General features: G+C 34.3%; 1 protein-coding gene across 2 annotated transcripts; it reads left to right on the top strand.

Annotated features, from left to right (window-relative positions):
- The first annotated feature begins 2,954 nt into the window (after positions 1–2,954).
- LOC113048963 (sodium- and chloride-dependent GABA transporter 1-like) lies at positions 2,955–18,534 on the top strand. Of its 2 annotated transcripts, none has more exons than XM_026210951.1 (13): positions 2,955–3,507; positions 5,138–5,272; positions 9,682–9,892; positions 10,683–10,815; positions 11,164–11,298; positions 11,839–11,942; positions 12,169–12,293; positions 13,646–13,758; positions 14,733–14,873; positions 15,927–16,026; positions 16,139–16,239; positions 17,026–17,196; positions 17,287–18,534. In XM_026210951.1, exons 1-13 carry the CDS (start codon positions 3,252–3,254, stop codon positions 17,389–17,391), a joined length of 1,830 nt encoding a protein of 609 aa, XP_026066736.1. In that variant the 5' UTR covers positions 2,955–3,251; the 3' UTR covers positions 17,392–18,534. The 2 variants fall into 2 exon arrangements, with proteins under 2 accessions (XP_026066736.1, XP_026066737.1); XM_026210952.1 differs by having other exon boundaries at positions 3,473–3,608.
- The last annotated feature ends 328 nt before the right edge of the window (positions 18,535–18,862 follow it).

Raw genomic sequence — 18,862 nt, 5'->3', positions numbered from 1 at the left:
GTATTGAAATTTTGTTTTAAAAAGTGGTCATAAAACAGTATAACAGGTTAAATAAAAAAATGTTTCTTATAACAAAAATAACTAAAGATTTAAAACAATAAAGCAATACAGAAAAATATATAAAAGTTAAATGTTTTAAACATTAAAGTGCAACAGAACTATAAAAACCAATAGGTATCACTTTACAGTAAGACCTCATTAGTTAACCTTAGTTAATGCATTAACATTCAAGGCAAGGAGAGTTTATTTATAGCACATTTCGTACACAATGGTGATTCAAAAATAAAGTAAAAAAAAAAGTCATGAAGAAAATAACCACAAAAATAAAACAAGCAATTTCAGAACTTGAAAATGAAAATTATTTAAAAAATTGACTTAAAATGAATTTAAGACAGTTTAAAAATAGAAAATTATTTTACATAAATTAAATAAATGCACAGCTAAACAATGAGCAATAGCTACATTTACTATAGAAGTTATTAATCTTTGTTAAAAAATACAAGTCTTAGTTCATGTTAGCTCATTAAATAACACAGTTGCAACTTTCAATTTTAACAATGTATTATTAAATATTGGAATTACTATTAATGAATGTTCAGAATAATTTTTTCATTGGCAGTTTATGTTAACTAATGAAGCCATAATGTAAAGTGGGAATGAACAATAAAATAACAAAACACTTTCAAACAATATATAGGGCATTTGTCCAGATAAAAAAAAATGAATGTTTGAAGATAAATAGCCTATTAAGTCTAAATATTTCAGTAGTTGGCTCTGTAATAAACACCATAGGGAAAACACAAATCTGAATGGATAAGATTATTTAAATATGGTTTAGAAAGTAACAGCTGCTTTATCTACTTTGTTTATAGGGTAAGGACTGCATTTTAGCGCCATCTGCTGTCAGAGAGTGAAGCAGTTGATGGGAATGATATTCTTAAAATGCATTCCAAATTCTGAATAATTTGTAATGTATATTTATTCGTGGTATTTAGAAGTGCCCACGACATCGTGCATATTAATGCATATTAATATTTTTTTCATAGTTTGGCCGGTCCTACGATTTATAGTAAGGTGCGACTTATTTATCAATATTAATTTGACATGAACCAAGAGAAATGAACCAAGAGAAAAAACATTACCGTCTACAACCGCCAGAAGGCGCTCTATGCTGCTCAGTGCTCCTGTAGACTACACTGAGCAGCGTAGAGCGCCCTCTCGCGGCTGTAGACGGTAATGTTTTCTCTTGATTCTAAATAAATGCGACTTATAGTCCATATATATTTAATTGACATATTTAATTGAGTTCAGTCATTGGATGGGCCCTGGCAATGTTCTCTACTGTACCTGTCTAAGAATCTGTGCAGCTTATTTTACTCATCTCACGGAGCACACTGTACCCCTCCCAGTTTATTTGACTAAATGTAAAAACAGCAAATCCAAACAATGTGTCTGAAAGGTCAAAAGGCTTTCCTGGTTTGCCACCCTTTGTTCTCAAATTGAACGTCAGAATGAGATTGCTGAAATTATGATGATGAGGATGTACATTTTTCATAGATTGTTAATTGTCCATAGATGAAAGAGTGGAAACAGGTCAGAAGATGCTTTCTCTAGGATCATTGGACAAACTGTTTTTGTTTAAAACCATGACAAAGGAACTGACAGATGTAATGTTCATGTCACAAGACAAACGTTTATTTACACATAGAACCTCCAAGTCCTTCAGATATGATGTTATACATGATGAGGCCTTATGTACCCGTTTTCACATACATGAAAGCTGTAAATGTTCATTTGTTGTCACAATACCCGCATAGGCAGACCAGGGCTGCATAGCAGAAGCATGGTCCAATAGTGTTTCACAACTGACTCCAATCTTTGCCATGATCTGAACACGTAAACAACTCAACATGGTTGACTTAAAATGGCTGTTATTAAAGGAAACACTCAAAGCAATAGCCTAGAAATTACTTATTTGCAGTATAAAAAGCTACAGCTCTGTCAAAGAATATCTTCTTTGTCACTTTTTTCACTCCCGATGAGTCTGAATAGTATACCTTCAAGCAAAAAAATAAAAAAAATGTGTGGAACCTGCCATGTAACGTTGTACTACTACTTCCCTAAATTGCACTGGTATCTTTCACAGCCAGAGGCATATTTTGGGTTGCATGTTTGTGTTTGAATGAACAAGTTGGGCAAAAACAGTGCAAGATAATGACTGCCTTAGGGTAAAACACCCTACTACCGTTATATTCTGTTTAATTTTAAGATAAAATGTCTGTACTCTGACTTTGCTATATTTTATAAAATCAAATTGCTTTTTAAGCCACATTTAAGTTTAAGTTTAGTTAAAAGACATTTAAGTTTAGTTAAAAATCCAATAGCCTAACATAAAATAAAAAAATTGGTATTGGTTTATAATTTATGGCCTATGTCACGGTCACTATGAAAACTATTTCACAGGAAAAAAAATACAGTCTTTTTTTTCCCCATTTCTATCTATATTGCCTAAAAAGCTAAACGGAGGGCCTCTTAAGTGAAAGAATGAATGAACAGAAGCAGTTGTGGGTGGGTTTACTTTTTTTAAAACCACGCCTTTCCCCCTTTTATTTGCCTAATGGTATCTGCCTTCCTTCCTCTCATTTCTGCAAACTCATGATGAATCGGTAATATGATCCTGTAAATGCATTTACTCGATACATAAGAGAAGACGATGTTACGTGTAAACATAGACCTCTAACTAGCTGAATTTGTATAAAATTAAATAGCCCAGGCTACTGTTCAACAATTCCTCAAATTGGAAGTCCAGTAGTCAAAATATCACGATAAAAACCTTTATCATAATCAGTATATAATGTTTCAGGTCGGTAATACAGACGACATTAATTCTGCATGAATCGTATCTACCTCTACACGTGCACGCGCGTTATTTGACTCTATTTAGATTCGCACGTGAGCAAATGAGCATTGCATAGCCTACAGACAGAGCGGCGCACTTTTACAGTGGACTTACGTCACTAAAAGCAGCTACGTAACCTAGAAATTTATAGTTTAGGGGGCTGGTCTTAAAAATTTTGTAACTGGGCTATATAAGCTGCTACGACTTGTGTCTGTTATGTATTTGCAACAGTTAAAGACAACGCGTTAACTCGTCTTTATATTGAAAATAAGTTAATGTATTTTATTCGATTATAGCGCTCTTTTATTGTTTAGACATCATTAGCTTTATTCAGCTGTAAACGTATGTGACGATGGGAGTCGGAGCTGATAATAAAGCCGAGGGCACATCTAACGATAGTAAGTTTGCATTGCAGCAGCTTGAGGAAAAAGAGGAGGTAGAGCTCAGCAATGCTGAAGCCATGAGGCTGACAAAGGATGATCAGCAGTCCGAGGAGACGAGAGAAACCTGGGGTCGGCGTCTGGAGTTCGTGCTCGCCTCCGTCGGTTATGCCGTGGGTTTGGGAAACGTGTGGCGCTTCCCGTACCTGTGCTACAGGAGTGGAGGAGGTAAGCCACGAGACCCCTGCTGCTCCTCTCTCCTCTCTCCTGACCACCGCAGAGCTCTGGGGACAGGCTGATATTTACTAGCCCTTACAAAAATTGAAATGGTAACCATAATGGTTTTCATCAGTTTATTAATCATAGCTAAGTGCATTTTGATGATCCGAAAATTATATTACAGAGATTAAAATATCTAAACGTACATTTTTACATAATATCTATTTGTGAAAAATCTGGCAAATAAGTCAGTGTGGCAAACTAACATCAACATGCAGGAAGCCGTTTTGTTGTCATGTGACTCAGAGGACCCCATACACATACACATACCACACACTTTCCTGATTGCCACTAGCCACAAATGATAGCCTATTTTGAATTTTTATATATATATATATATATATATATATATATATATATATATATATATATATATATATATATATATATATATATATATATATATTTTTTTTTTTTTTATATATATTAGGTCATAGTTTTAAATGCACATGCAGTCATTTTATCAAATTAAAAAAAAATATATATATGTATATGTATATTTTTTTATTTGATAAAATGACTGCATGTGCATTTAAAACTATGACCTAATATTTAAAAATATATAATATATAAATATTTATTATATATAAGTATTATATATAATAAATATTTGTAAAAGTTATTTTCATGAACTACATTTTCAAAAATATTACCTTTATTTTGTGTTTATTTTATTTCTGAGTTTGTGCCATTGGATGTCTCTTGTTTTCTCACGCAAGACTTTGTTTCATCATTGGTTCTGCCTATTTTTATGTTGCCCTTTTGACCATTTTTCCATTGCTAATTATTGACTTTAAACTTGAGTTAGAACATAAGGGGTTGTAGTTTCAATGGCATGAATATTTATCAACCATAAAATGTTCTTATTGGGTTGGCAAATTCCATATACAGTATTTATTATACAAAAAAAATCTTGAAAAGATATAACAGATGCGTGCCAAAATTATTTTAATTGTTTACAATGTTTGAAGAGATGCAATATATATATATAGGCTACTGTTACGAGAGTAATAACCAATAAAACTGTAAGCAGTGATATTTAGGGTAAAGTTGTTTTATAGGACAGTCTTCACAAAGTTCACAGCAGATAATCCTGCTTCATGCTTGTATCGCTCCATAAATTTTCAGTTTATTAAATGCATATACTGTACATATTGTCCAGATGAATGTTTTCTTTTTGTACCAGTATTTTCATAACCAATCTTGTTTTTTTTTTATCTTAAAAATAAGTTTAGAAATCAGAGGGAAGAGATTTGGGCAAGGACATCTTATTTATATAGAGCATGCGAGTAAATCATCTTTCTCTCTCAAAAGACACTTCCTCTTTTTATATTAAAATTTGTATAAATATGAGCTGCAAGAAAAAAGCTTTAACCACAAAGAATGACCAATTGTGGGGTAGAAAATGCAATTATGAGACTATTTGACTATTGCTAATATTCTGTTGACATATCCCTGTCAATTTTCTGAAGACAAAAATACATTTGTGACCGCTGAATCGAAACAATATTTTTTTATTGAAAACAAAGTCAGTTTTATTTAAAGAATAAATGATTGTTATCGCTTTCACATGTTCCAGGTGCTTTCTTGATTCCCTACTTGCTCATGTTGTTTCTCTGTGGTATCCCACTGCTGCTCATGGAGTTCACTGTTGGGCAGTACACCCGTCTGGGGCCGGTCCACTCTCTGGCTAAAATATGTCCCCTCTTCAAAGGTGAGTGGTCCGTGTGCCCTAATCCCTCACATCTCCTTTGTTCAATTCTTCCATCCAAACATAGTCCAAGCAAATGGCCGCTGTTTTTATTTACATGGCACATTCCAGTATTTCAATCACACAAATTGCATCCTGCTCAATTCTTACCATTGGTCAGATCTTTTCAATGACATCAAATGAGTTCAAGGATTAAATAACTTAAAGGCATATTTTTATGTAAATTCTTGTAAAACCCCTTGTTTTTTTGTTTCCAGTGATTATGTATGTTCTGTTTTTCTGATTTTTATTGTATCAACAAAGGTGAATGCTCATCATATATCACTATAGCCATACTCTGTTACACTAACATATTTATTTTTATGAAATTGTTAAAAGGTATTTATTTTAAGCATTTATTATTTTGCTGGACAATGTTTAGTGGATTGTCTTGACATGGCAGTTCAAGCATGGATACTGACTGCAAAGCTTATCTTTTTCCCTTTATGTTGGATTTTCCCTATAGAATGTGTGGACCTGCATTTATATGACGCTCGATCTCTGATGATCTAGTGATGGCTGATCTCTTCTCTATTGACCTTATTTGAATATCTGAGTCAACCTCTTCATATTTGAATTCCTATTATTATGAAATCATGCATTGTTAATTTGCAAACAACAATATTTCTTCTAGAATCCTTATCACTTTTAAGTTAAAATCTTTGTTACTATAATGAACTGGAAGAGCTATTTTTTGATCATCGAGGCAATTTAAACCTGAGCCTCGAGACAATTTCATTTCGAAAATTTATTTTATTATAGTTTATTGGATTATTCACAATTTGTTTATGTTATGTCATAAAATACCTAATTATATGTTACAAAAAAAATCAATAAAAAAATGTTTTGAAATAATGACATTTTATGTAAATTGAGTTCAACTTAGTTGTGACCAAAGTGAGTGTCAACATAAAGATGTTTAGCCATCACTGTTTGTCATTTGGGTTTCGTTCCTTTTTTTTATTTGACATTCTTTCACCTGCTAACTAAGGACTTCTTTCCTCAAAGACAGAGATAGTCTACCCGGTCAAATCTTTTGGGTCGGTCCCTTGATATAGCGCTCATTTCAGCCGATTATGGCTCCTTGCTAGCAGAGGGACTGAAGCAGGTAGTTCTTTCTGTATATTCTTTTTGACTGAAATGTACCCTTATGTCATTCTTTGTGATGTTCTGAACATTCACCAAAAAGTGAGCAATGGGCTATTCAGGGGCTCTCTTTGTAAAAAAGCTCCTCCTTTTACCTCTGCATTATCTATCTTGGTATGCTCAGTAAAGTTACCTCACTCCTAAGTAACCTTTCTGTCTCAAGGGTTATCATTTCCTCATGGGTTAGCCTTTCACCAGGTGTTGACATCAAGGTTGTGTGGCTTAACAAGCTCAGTATAAGATGGAATAAGACATTAGAGTGACTTATTAGTGCACTTAACAGGAAAGAGAGAGAGAGTATGCATGCAATTATGTTTAGTCATACCACAATAATTCTGATTCTCAGAATGTTGCATGTGGTACATCAGAGAAAATGAATTCTGTGGGTTCTGAAAAAAAAAAAATATATATATATATATATATATATATTTATATATATATCATCTGTTCTCAAGTCTTTTCTAACTGTACTGGGCTGCGTTTCACAAAAGCATCATAAGCCTGAATTCATCGTAGACCTATTGCAATCAATTTAGGCTTAAGATGCTTTTGGGAAACGCAGGCCTTATAAACTTGTGTGGCAGCTGGCCAAAATGCCTTTCTTTTTATAGTATTTGTCACGGAAACAATTTTTTAAATTTAATTCAACTAAATATCTCTAAATTTTTTGTCTGTTCACGCATACTGTACATTTGCTGATGGCTGATATTACCATGGCTGATATGAAGCCAATATCTGTAAACCCAATTACATGCCCGATGCCCAGGTTTCTCCATAAAAAAATAATTATAATACAGATTTTGGGGTTGATTTACTCTTTGACATGTAATAAATATTTACAAACCAATTAGTATTTCCTCTTTTCATGATATTTGATGCAATTTTAGGTGCAAACTTGTCCTTAATAAAAAATGCATACAAACATTTTAATAACAGGTCTGTTTATGAAATAAATTCAGAGCAACACAAAGTTTACAGTAATGTTAAGTGCAGTGGATGGTAGCCACGGTCAGGCAAAACCAAAACTGTTTTCAGTTTCCAGTGGATTTCCAGTAGAACATCCAGTGATCCCAAAATGCTTCTGGTCTATAGTTTTGCTGAAGCAGCAAACTCGTTTAGGCTTAAGTTCAGGAGACCAAAAGGCACTGAGGGAATCTGGGTGACCTTAGAACGTGCCAACAACAACATTCCGGTTTTAAGAGCATTCTACTATTCAGGCCTGAAACAACTAGTGAACATGCCATTTAGACGGTGGGAAATACAAAATGATGCCAAGATCCACAGGGAGCATCGATAGCTAATCCATGGATTTAAAGCAAGTATCAAAGAAAATCAAATCAGTTATCTTTGCATTGTCATCCTCCTACAATGTTGATCTTGGTTACAAGGTAACATGGTCACACTAAATATCTAGATTAGATTCAGAACTGTTTGATTTGTCAAGAAAATTATAAATAAATCACTAAGAATAGTTAATATAACACCCTTTCTTACTCTAAATCTTATTTTAAGGACCCTGATGACTGGTTTTGGGGTTGTTGTTTCTTACTATGTGACTGTTAATGTTCGCATTTAGTTTCTAAATCGAAACTACTACTTAAAAACATTTTTTCACTACTACTCATCTAGATCAAGAATTATGCAAGTTTAGCAACCGAATTGCACTTGGTATATCTTTGTCCTATTGGATTTAAAACGAGGGACTCTGAATCTCCGGCCTAAGGGGAGGACCTCAAAAGAACAAAGAACGGGGTGATTTACACAGTCCAATATGGCATCTGCTTTCCTCATGCAGCGCAGAAGAAATATATTAAGTTTAACCCTGACCATTCAATCCCTTTGTGCTATCCTGTGGTTTGCTAAGAGTCCTGTTTCTTTTTTTTTCAGGATGTAATTAATACTTGAAATCACGGAGAAACAGAACTAGTATTCAGTGAACAGTTTTTGAGATTTCTGAATTCGTCCATTAATTTAGATAGGAATTGGACTTGGATGAGCTAGCCCGGAGGCATTGCCAATATGGCCGATTGAGTGAACAGACTTTCCTTGAAAGGGACTTTGCTTCTTTTACTTTGACCTAATGTTAATGTAGAGCCAAAAACTCATCACCAATGACTAGTACATACACGAAATGGACAAAAGTATTGGGACACCCCCTTCTTTAGAAGAGAAAAAGGCACTTCCAAAACTGTGGCAACATAGATGGAAACATTTCATGTATTTAAAAATTATATTTCCATCTCTGTCGCAACAATTTCGAAGTGTCTAAAATGACTGTACCCGTATGCACTAGTCATTTGTGTTTGGTGATGAGTTTTTGGTTCAAGGTCTGCATTTAAAGTCACACCAGAGGTGTTCAGATTAGGATTTTGCTTTATGCAAATCAGTCAAGTTCTTTCTCACTGACTAAATCTCTCATTTCTTTTTTAACCTGGCCTTATATACAGTGGCATTGCCATTTTATATAGTTCTAGAATATAATTATATGGTTTGCACTCATGGTAATTGCTAAAGTAGTCAAACCTGTTGTGGTCAAACCTGTTGTAAAACCTGCAAGATTTTAAAATGTCAAGATTATGAGATTATATGTTCCAACAACACATTTAGTACTCAACATCAATCCAGTCATTATCGCATGTAAATGGGGTAAACCGTCTTTTTAGCGCTTCAACATTGTGTGCGTCTAAGATCTTTTGAAATTAAGTGTTGTGCAACTTTAAAATGTTAAATCTAAAGTTTAGCATGACATTGAACCGCCTTAATGGATTCATTCACGTAACCCTCAATAATAAAAAAAAAAGACTTTCTCATTCAGATCTGCTAGAAGATCTCACAATATGCCTCTGTTTGTTTTGGCCAGCGACCAAAACATATTTAATAAAACAAGGATAACAAGAATCATGAGCTACTGCTGAAAAGTTTTTCTTTCTTAGCATATGTTTAGAGATGTTTTCAGATAGAGCCCTCTTAATATAACTTGACCTAAAACATCTGTCTTGAAGACTTGCTTTGTTCTTTTGGAACTTGTATATTAACCTAAAAATGTACTTCTGGAGGTCAACAGTTTTCTTCTTTTTCTTCTAAAACTAAAACGAAACATTTCAGAGCCTCTGAAGAGCCCTAGGTGCTGTTCCAATGTGAGTCTGTTCAGCAGTGAAAGGCTTGGACAAGGTGACAGGAAACAGTGGTGTCTCCTGGAGTCTCACGCTTTCTTTGTCTGTCTTCAGGTGTGGGGCTTGCCACAGTGGTGATTTCTTACGTGCTCTGCACATACTACAATGTGCTCATGACCTGGGCTCTCTACTACCTGCTTCACTCTTTCAGCTCCTCATTGCCGTGGCAGTCCTGCAACAACACATGGAATGCAGTCGGCAACTGTTCCACTGGTTTTCCTGGCAATGCCACACATCTGAAATCAGCCAGTCAGCAGTTCTTTGAGTAAGTAACAATTTTTAATTTGTTTACAGTCTTTATTGTTTATGCTATATTTGGTGGGGATGTTTGACTTTTTGTCATGGATTTTATTTGTGCATCACTCTGTATATTGCTGAATTTCCTGTAATCAATGTAAATGGAACATTTGAAAAAGTTAAAGAGTGCTATCTCAATGTGTGTAGTAATAACGAATGTCCTTTGAAATGATGAAGTTTTAAAGGAACACTCCACTTTTACACCAGTTGAGTTTTACAGTTTTCGAATCCATTCATCCGATCTCTGGATCTGGGTCACTTTTAGCTTAGCTTGGCATGGATCATTGAATCTGACTAGACCTATAGCGTCTCGTTCAAAAATGAACAAAGAGTTTCTATATTTTCTTATTTGGAAACTTAGTGACAGTGATATAACCACGGTACAGCAACATAGTTCCTTGATTATTACGCCAGAATGAGAGTTATAGTTCCTAGCCATATCGGCCTAGAAAATTGCAACTTTTCATTTTCTTAATACACAATGTAACTACAGAAGGGTTAAGTTTAGATCGGAAAAATCTAGAAACTCTTTGGTCATTTTTGAGCGAGATGCTAATGGTCTAATCAGATTCAATGATCTATGCTAAGCTAAAATTGCTACTTCCAGAACTGATGATCGGCAGAATGGATTCAAAAGCCGTAAAACGGAGTATTCCTTCAATGAACCTTTGACAATATATTTTAATGTTTATTCTATTAATCAAGTCAATGTAATGTCAGACTCCTGAGACTGATGTAGATTTGCTCTATTCCCCCAGTCATAAGGTTTTAGAAATGACCACAGGGATTGAGAGCGCTGGAGGGATTCGTTGGGAACTCTTTGGCCTTCTAGTCCTGGCCTGGACCGTTGTCTATTTCTGTATCTTTAAAGGAGTCAAATCCACTGGAAAGGTCCAAGTTCACATCATTTATAAATTAAGCCTTCAATATGGGACACAATAGCATGTTTAAACTACAAATTGGTATGTTAGTATGTATACAATAAGGCTTAGTATGGCAACAGTAAAAGTAACCATCTTTAACATATTTCATATTTTAGGCGAATAAAAGAAAATGATGGAAATAAAATAATGAATAAAAAAAATATAATCATGTAAAATAATTGTATATATATATATAACAATACGCAATACGCATGTATTTGCCTTATATATGGGTGGGTTTATATATGGGTGGGTTTGTGTGTGTGCACGCATGTATTTGCCTTGTTATCACAAATATAAATCCCTCTGTCTATAGGTTGTGTATTTTACTGCCACATTCCCTTATTTCATACTGTTTGCATTGCTGATCAATAATGTCCAGTTGCCTGGAGCAAAAGATGGCATTCTCTTCTTTCTCATGCCAAACTGGAGTAAACTCTTGGAAGTCCAGGTGAGATCAGATGTGAAAACCATTCATATAGTGTTAAAAAAAACCTGTTTACATGCTACCGTATCATTACTGTAGTACCACAACAGCATTACTGTGGGGTTATTGCGGTGGTTTACCACGTGACATGTAATTAGCACTTGGTGAAGATAATCAACAGGTTTAAAATAATGACTTTAACACTGGTAAATCTTTGAAAGCACCCATGCTTTGTTAAAACTGGGGTATTGAATGAATGGCAGGTTTTATTTTTTAAAGTTTATATTTGTGTTGCTTCTGTAAATGCTTATACAATTAGCCAAACCCAAAATTCACATGTTACTTTTTCTTTTCAGAAAAAGGATAACTGCCTTAAAAAGTTGTGATTTGTTTGCTAATAAGTTTTTAGATCAACTGAAAGTCCTAGTAATTCTGTATAGTAAATCAAATATGAAATATGTTTCCTTTAAATATTTTATTAAAACATAACATTTAAGATATATGGTAACAATACATGGACAAAGGGCACAAATAAACCCCTGTGCTTGTATTTCTTTGCTGAAGGTGTGGGTCAATGCTGCTGCCCAGATCTTTAACTCCATCGGCATCTCCTTCGGTTCTATGATATCTATGGCCAGTTACAACAAGTTCAACAACAACATCCTCAGGTTTAGTATCAGCAAGTTAACATTTGACATATTAAAAGCTTATTTAATTAAATGGATCTAAGTAAATATATAACTGAATAAAAAACATACTTGTGCAGCTTTCAATTGGAACCTTCTTTTTTATTTGCCTGTAAGTTTATTAAACTGATCAGAGCTAAAAGGGTCTGTTATCTTCCAGGAAAACATGATTCATTCTCTTCATCGCTCTTCGTGTTTTATTTTACAGGGACACCTATATCGTCTGTCTGGCTAATTCAGCCACTAGTATTGTGGCCGGGTTTGTTATTTTCTCTGCCATTGGGTACATGGCCCACATTCACAACCTACCTGTAGATGACATTGCCACTGATGGTAAGTTGGTTTTCCTTTTCTCTGTGATATCAGTCTCTGCAGCTGTGAATCTAGTCCTCTGTCCTTGTGCATTTCAAGGTTTGTTCACAAGCAGCTGAATTGCTTTGTCTGGTTAAACCACTTTTACTGTCTGCTTTTATTGCTGTGTCTCTGTATGTTTGTACGTAAGTTTGAAGGACCAGAGGATCACAGAGGATCTCTGTTATCTTTTTATCTGCTCTTTGCTGCTGTGCTCTGTGGGAAATCTAAGGAATAAAATTCTAATTAATCAACACAGTAGCTTTTACATTGCTAGTGTCGTGTTCTGTGACCTATGAATATACATACATGAATATACTATATGAATATACATACATATTCATGCACAAAACAGGCCTAAGGAAGTCAATGCCAATGCCATGCAAGCTAATGAAATGAGATAATTCCAGCTTTTTTCTGAAAGGTTTTTGTTACAGGATAAGTGTGAGAGGAGGTGAAGGGTGGGTAGGTTTAGGCCAGAGGAAACAGAATAAAAGGACTATTCATGGAAGAAATGTACCGAGGAAGGCCGAGTAGAACAATGTGAAAACAAAACAGTGATAAAAGCATGTCCTTCAGTTGAGCTGGCCTTAAGAGAACTTCACAGCAGTTCACCATATCATAATCTTTTTTGTGTTTATATTACAGTACTGTTTAGTAAAACATGTTATCATTTGAGCTCATCAGTTTGCACCAGTTTAATCCAGTAAGACCTCAAGGAGAACACAGAGATACTGGACGGCTTTTGGAAAATGTTATGCTTAACAAAAATGATGAGTTCGCACGCTGTTCAATATCATATTTTGTATTATTTTTGTAATTGTTTTTGAGGATGCACGCACTTCCTGCCTCAACTGTTTTCACCTTATACACCTTAGATTTCAGCCAGTCATCTTTTATCTCTCAGAACAGCAGAATGATGTTTTCTTCTGAGAAATGCAGTTACAGTTGTGTGTTCAGTGGTTTTGTGGAGGATTTCTCATCATGACAAATAGACAAAAAGTCTTTGCCATTTTTTTCCCATTTACTCTGTTTTTTCTCTCCCATTGAAAATTAAAAAATCTTTTTTTATTCTACTTTTCCCTTTCTATTTAGTCTCCTTCTACTGTGTTATTTTCTTACTTTCTTTTTTTTTCCTGCACTGATTTTGTTGAAAAAGTACAGAATTGAAATTGTCAAGCAGAGCTCTTTTACTGGAATCTAAAAACAATAATTAGATTCTGGTTCTCCTTGTTGGCCACAGTCTCAGTAATGAGTGAGTTCATGCTGGCGTAACTGCTGGTGTGCTCTTTCTCTGTGTTAGAGAGTGATGTCGTGGGTGTGTTTTGTTGCAGGGCCGGGTCTGGTGTTCGTGGTGTATCCTGAAGTGTTTTCCACTATGCCAGTCTCTCAGCTCTGGGCTCCTCTGTTTTTCATCATGTTACTCTGCCTTGGATTGGACAGTCAGGTAGAATCAGCCTCAAAACACAATTTCAATCCCTAGAGAGCTTCCTTTCCATCTAAGAAGCCGTCCACAAAGGACATACTCTTGTTTTCTCTCTCAAAAAGTGCTAAACTCATGTTTGTATCCTTTATAATCAAATCAACAATTCTTTGCATTCATGTACATCTTATCGGATCAGTTTTGTCACAGTACATTCTGTAATTGTCTTCTGTGCAAAGTATAAACCTAATGCTGCCTTGGTGAGTTTGATAGGCCACAGTCTCGTTCATTTCTGCAGCTGTAGGCCCAGTCCTCCCATGTCCTTGTGTGTTCTCTAGGTTTGTTGACAAGTAGAAATCTAGCAGTGAATCTCTTGAGTTAAAAGATGATTCACTTTAGATTGCATCACAGCTTTTATTACTATGTTTCTGTACAGCCAAAAACTATAATTCAGAGTTTTAAGGAGCAAGATCAGTGGTCCTAAAAGCTGTTGCACAGATAGAAAAAGACACAACTGTAAAGGAGTCAGGGTCAACACAATCTTGCTGGCAAGATGAGAGATAAGAGTGCAGCTGGAAAATCCATGCCATGTGTGATGAATCTGGAATCTGAGTGTGCAAAAAAATCGAAATACTAAGAAAATCACCTTTGAAGTTGTCCAAATGAATTCTTAGCAATGCATATTACTAATCAAAAATTGTTTTTATTCATTTATGTTAGGAAATTTCCAAATATCTTAATGGAACATGATCTTTATTTAATATCTTAACATTTTTTGCATAAAAGAAAACAATAATTTTGACCAATACAATTGGCTGTTGCTAAAAATATACCACATTGGCTTAAAACTCGTGCTCCATGTGAAAATGTTTCATTCTTGTGTGTGGAAAGTGATATTGTGTGTGTGATCAGGATAAGGGAAACGCCCCACTCATCAGGTTCTTCAACAGTTGTTTGCACAGTTTGACTTGTTGTATGTTTACATCTACACTGTGCAGTTTGCCATGGTGGAAGTGGCTGTAACTTTCATCGTGGACGGCTTTGGAAAGAAAGTTCTGCAAGTTTTTAAGAGGAAGGAGCTGATTGTTCTGGCGGTGTGCAGTGTTGGATTTCTGCTGGGGATCCCTCACATTACCAGGGTAAATATGATCTAGTTTCACTCCAGAAACAAGTCATGTGTTCTTATAGTTGAGATTTTATAAGACTGTTCCTGGAACTGTTAACACTTGACACTTGGAACATAATTTTAGTTTGAGAAAATAAAATGAAGTACATTTATATCCATGTATTTCTCAGGGTTTTTTTTAAAGTATATTTTTTTCAATTAATCAATTTTAGAATTTATTTTAGAGCTTATAAAAACCCTAGTAGTATATTTAAAATACATTTATTTCATACTATCTATTAAATTATTTACTGACATATTGCTCAAGACTTACTGATATAAAAATTACAGTTAAACTCTATTTGGAATATTACTTGTGCACGATGCACATTTCTTAATATTAAGCCTAAAATGTGTTTTAATGTCACCATTGATGAGGATTGTGCGATCTTTGAATAATATCGGTCTTTATACTTCAGGTTAACATTAAATATCTTGCATTTAATTTAAATATTTCCACTTTAGCACCATTTTATATCCTTCAGTATATCTTTAGTTGGACTTCAGCTATCCGACACATCTAAAGTGCATCTAGTACAAAATGAGTTGTTCCTATTTAGCAGATCTTAAGTATAGCAGAAATACAATTGCAAGCTATTTTATTATGTACACAAATATGTAAATGCATTTGTAGTATGCATAGCATGAAATAAATGTATTTCAAATAAATTTTAGTTTATTATTTTTTCTCTAGGGATTTGATTCAGTAGAGGCAAAATATCTACATATCTTAACTCATTTTAATGTGTGAAAAATTAGCATTTAATGAGATCGATTCACTGAAATGGACAATTTGAACTGATTCACTGAAATGAATCAAACTTTAGACACCATTAAAGACAGCGTAAAATTGTATTTCTTCCATAGTTTAAAAATAATCTAGTAATATTTTTGGAAAATGTAAAGGCCAAATTACATATTTTTTCCATTGCATACTGTATAAATCTGCTATACAGTAATTATTTTGATTATGACACAACTGATGGTAGTGAAATAATATTGTGTGTGTGTGTGTGTGTGTGTGCAGGGTGGGATATATGTGTTTCAGCTGATGGATCACTACACAGCGGTGGTGTCTCTTATGTTTCTGGCCTTCTTCGAGGTGCTCGCCATCACCCTCATATTTGGTGAATCTCTCTTCCTTCAGTCTGCACTTCATGATCACAGAAAGACACATTGAAGCACTGCTCGTATTGAGATATGAAGGTTTTATCTCGGCTCTTTCTTGCTCTCTCGCAGGAGTGAGACGGCTCAGTGTAATGCTGGAGCAAATGCTGGGGAAGAAACCCAACCTCTTCTTCCGTGTCTGCTGGCAGTTCCTATCACCCATGCTCGTGCTGGTGAGGAAAATAAAACCGGACATTTTGGGATCCAATATTTCATAACGTTGAAAACTATAGGTCTGTTCCAGAATAAATGGCTTCAAAGCTCTTAGACTTTAAAATGGTCACTTTTTTTTCTTTTTACTCTTTTTTTTTTCCATTAAGTTGCATTGAACCGACACAAAATCAATGACAGAACTCACTTTTTGTCAGATTGTGTTGTGCACACATCCTTATACAGTACATGGAATCCAGGCATCCCACCTTAAAGGGATAGTTCACCCTAAAATGAAATAAATACTCACCCTCATGTTGTTCTAAATGTGATGTGGAACTCTTGTGAACATACATCAAATTCTGGCATGGATGAGAATTTGTTGAAATTGTTGAATAAAGTTATTTTTTTTATTCTCGTAGCTTCATAAAATTAAGGTTGAACCACTGATGTCGCATGGACTATTTTAACAATATCCTTACTACCTTTCTTGGCCTTCAATGTCTCAGTCTATGCAGGGTCAGAAAGCTCTCGGATTTCATCAAAAATATCTTAATTTGTGTTCCAAAGATAAACAAAGGTCTTATGGGTTTGGAACGACATGAGGCTGAGTAATTAAAGGCAGAATTGTTTTTTTGGGGGGGAACTACCACTTTAAATTCACTTTTCTCAATTTAAGGACATTAAAGTCATTCCATTGAAAATGCATTTACTGTTTGGTAATAGATGTTTATAAAGTGTAAGAGTTTGGTGTGTGTGTCTCAGGATGGGATATAATGGGATATCAATACCAGTGTCTCTGTCTGCAGGGTATTCTGATCTCCAGTATTGTTCAGTATACTCCAGCTCGATACGGGAAGTCCTACACGTACCCGCTGTGGGCGGAGGTGGTGGGCTGGTTCATCTCTCTGTTCTCCATCATCTGGATTCCACTGGGGGCTCTACATGAGCTTTGGACCACTGAAGGGTCTCTGCTGCAGGTATGTACGGTGCACAAACACTCTCTATCAATATTTGCTTTGTTTCTCTCTGTCGAAATGAACCTAGTGCCTCTCTCTATCTCTGCACAGAGGTTGAAAAAGTCCATAACCCCAACCGTTGATCTGGAGTCTGTTTCAGAGAAACCATCCGGCGAGTCTGTTGCGCTTTTTGCTGCTGCTCAGACTCCTGCGTGAGGGTTCTTGGTGTGTTTACTCATTAGAAGTACAAAGTAGCTTTGCTTAATCTGTAGAAAGTAGCATTTTATGTTTTTATTAGTATTTATATTCCGTTGTTTTGTAATTTGAGATTAACGCCGAAAAGTACAATCTTAAAAAATGTCCCAGAATATGGCATTAATGCAGATTTTTTTTTGCTTGTTTTTCTCATTGAATTACTTTTTTACATTGTATTTTTTTGATTATGTGACCAAAAAACTAAACTTAATGTCAGAAATTAGAGATTTTTGTTTATAATTTTCTTTAAGGAATGAAATGTAAAATATATGATAATCTAATATGAGAAAATTGGTTTTCCCCATTATTTAAACTTGAACTTTGATGGAATATATCTTTTGATATGGACTGATGAGACATTTAAATACTTAGAATGTTTGAAACAAACTTGATAAAAAAATACTTGATAATAATTCATTTCAGAATTCATAAACTGATTTCATGAAACTCTTCCACAAAGTTTCGAGATGCAGCTCATGCATGTTTTGCCCTCTACTTTGTAAACTGGAACTGTGGCACATATTGTAAAAAACTTTACCCAAGTGTATGGGAAAGGCTAAAGGTTGTAAGTAAAAATGTGTCCTTATTAGTAAGCACTCTCTGACATCACATGTAAGGCCTATTCATTGACAGAGATTGTACTATAATTAATGTTTACTATTTTCTTATTTTATTCTTTTAGTGTTTACTATTTTACTTTAAATTTAGAGTAAAAATAAGAATTATTTCTTTTTAATTGTCCTTATCAAAATGCATATTAAGAAATAAAATAGTTTACTATGCACACTATTGCAACCGATAAATCATAAATGGTAGTATCCACTGAAGGACTGATTAAATAGTATAAATATTTTTATTATTACTGTTATTTTTAAAATATGCATAGCATTGTCATATAGTATGTCATTTTTTTTTTGGGTTATCTCAGAATAAATACTTTTTTTATATATACTACTGAAGGATAATCATACAAAAAGTTGTTTGTCATTATAGACTGTCTATGGAGATTAAACGTTTTTATACTTAAAATGAATTTTTTTGTAATGACCGACAGTTTTAAGTGCAAGTGTCTCGCCAAAATAAAAGACTGTCAATTTCACTTTAGTTTTTCTTGTGTATTGTGCAATTCTATATTAAGACGTGTAGTTCTGCTGTTTCACCACTAGATGTCATCGCAGCACAATTAACTACTGATGTCAAAGCCATTCATTTGTCATAAACATGCAGTAACTGTAGAAATTCGAGTTATATAATATTGTTATTATTAATTTAAAATAATTATATATATATATATATATATATATATATATATATATATATATAAAGTAAAATATTTTAATTTCTATTTTTACTTATTAAATTATAATGTATTGGGACCAGTGTTTACCAGTAGCATTTATGTATTTCAGCAGCATCCTTAGAAATAAAGATA

The sequence above is a fragment of the Carassius auratus genome, chromosome 30 (assembly GCF_003368295.1).
Source record: "Carassius auratus strain Wakin chromosome 30, ASM336829v1, whole genome shotgun sequence".
Taxonomy (NCBI): domain Eukaryota; kingdom Metazoa; phylum Chordata; class Actinopteri; order Cypriniformes; family Cyprinidae; genus Carassius; species Carassius auratus.
This window is presented reverse-complemented; position numbering and strand designations above follow the sequence as displayed.

Coding starts and splice junctions, on each gene's coding strand:
- LOC113048963 (XM_026210951.1), top strand. CDS start 3,252: ATGGGAGTCGGAGCTGATAATAAAGCCGAGGGCACATCTAACGATAGT. Junction 11,943..12,168: donor TTCAACAACAACATCCTCAG/GTTTAGTATCAG, acceptor TTTATTTTACAG/GGACACCTATATCGTCTGTC. Junction 13,759..14,732: donor GCCTTGGATTGGACAGTCAG/GTAGAATCAGCC, acceptor TACACTGTGCAG/TTTGCCATGGTGGAAGTGGC.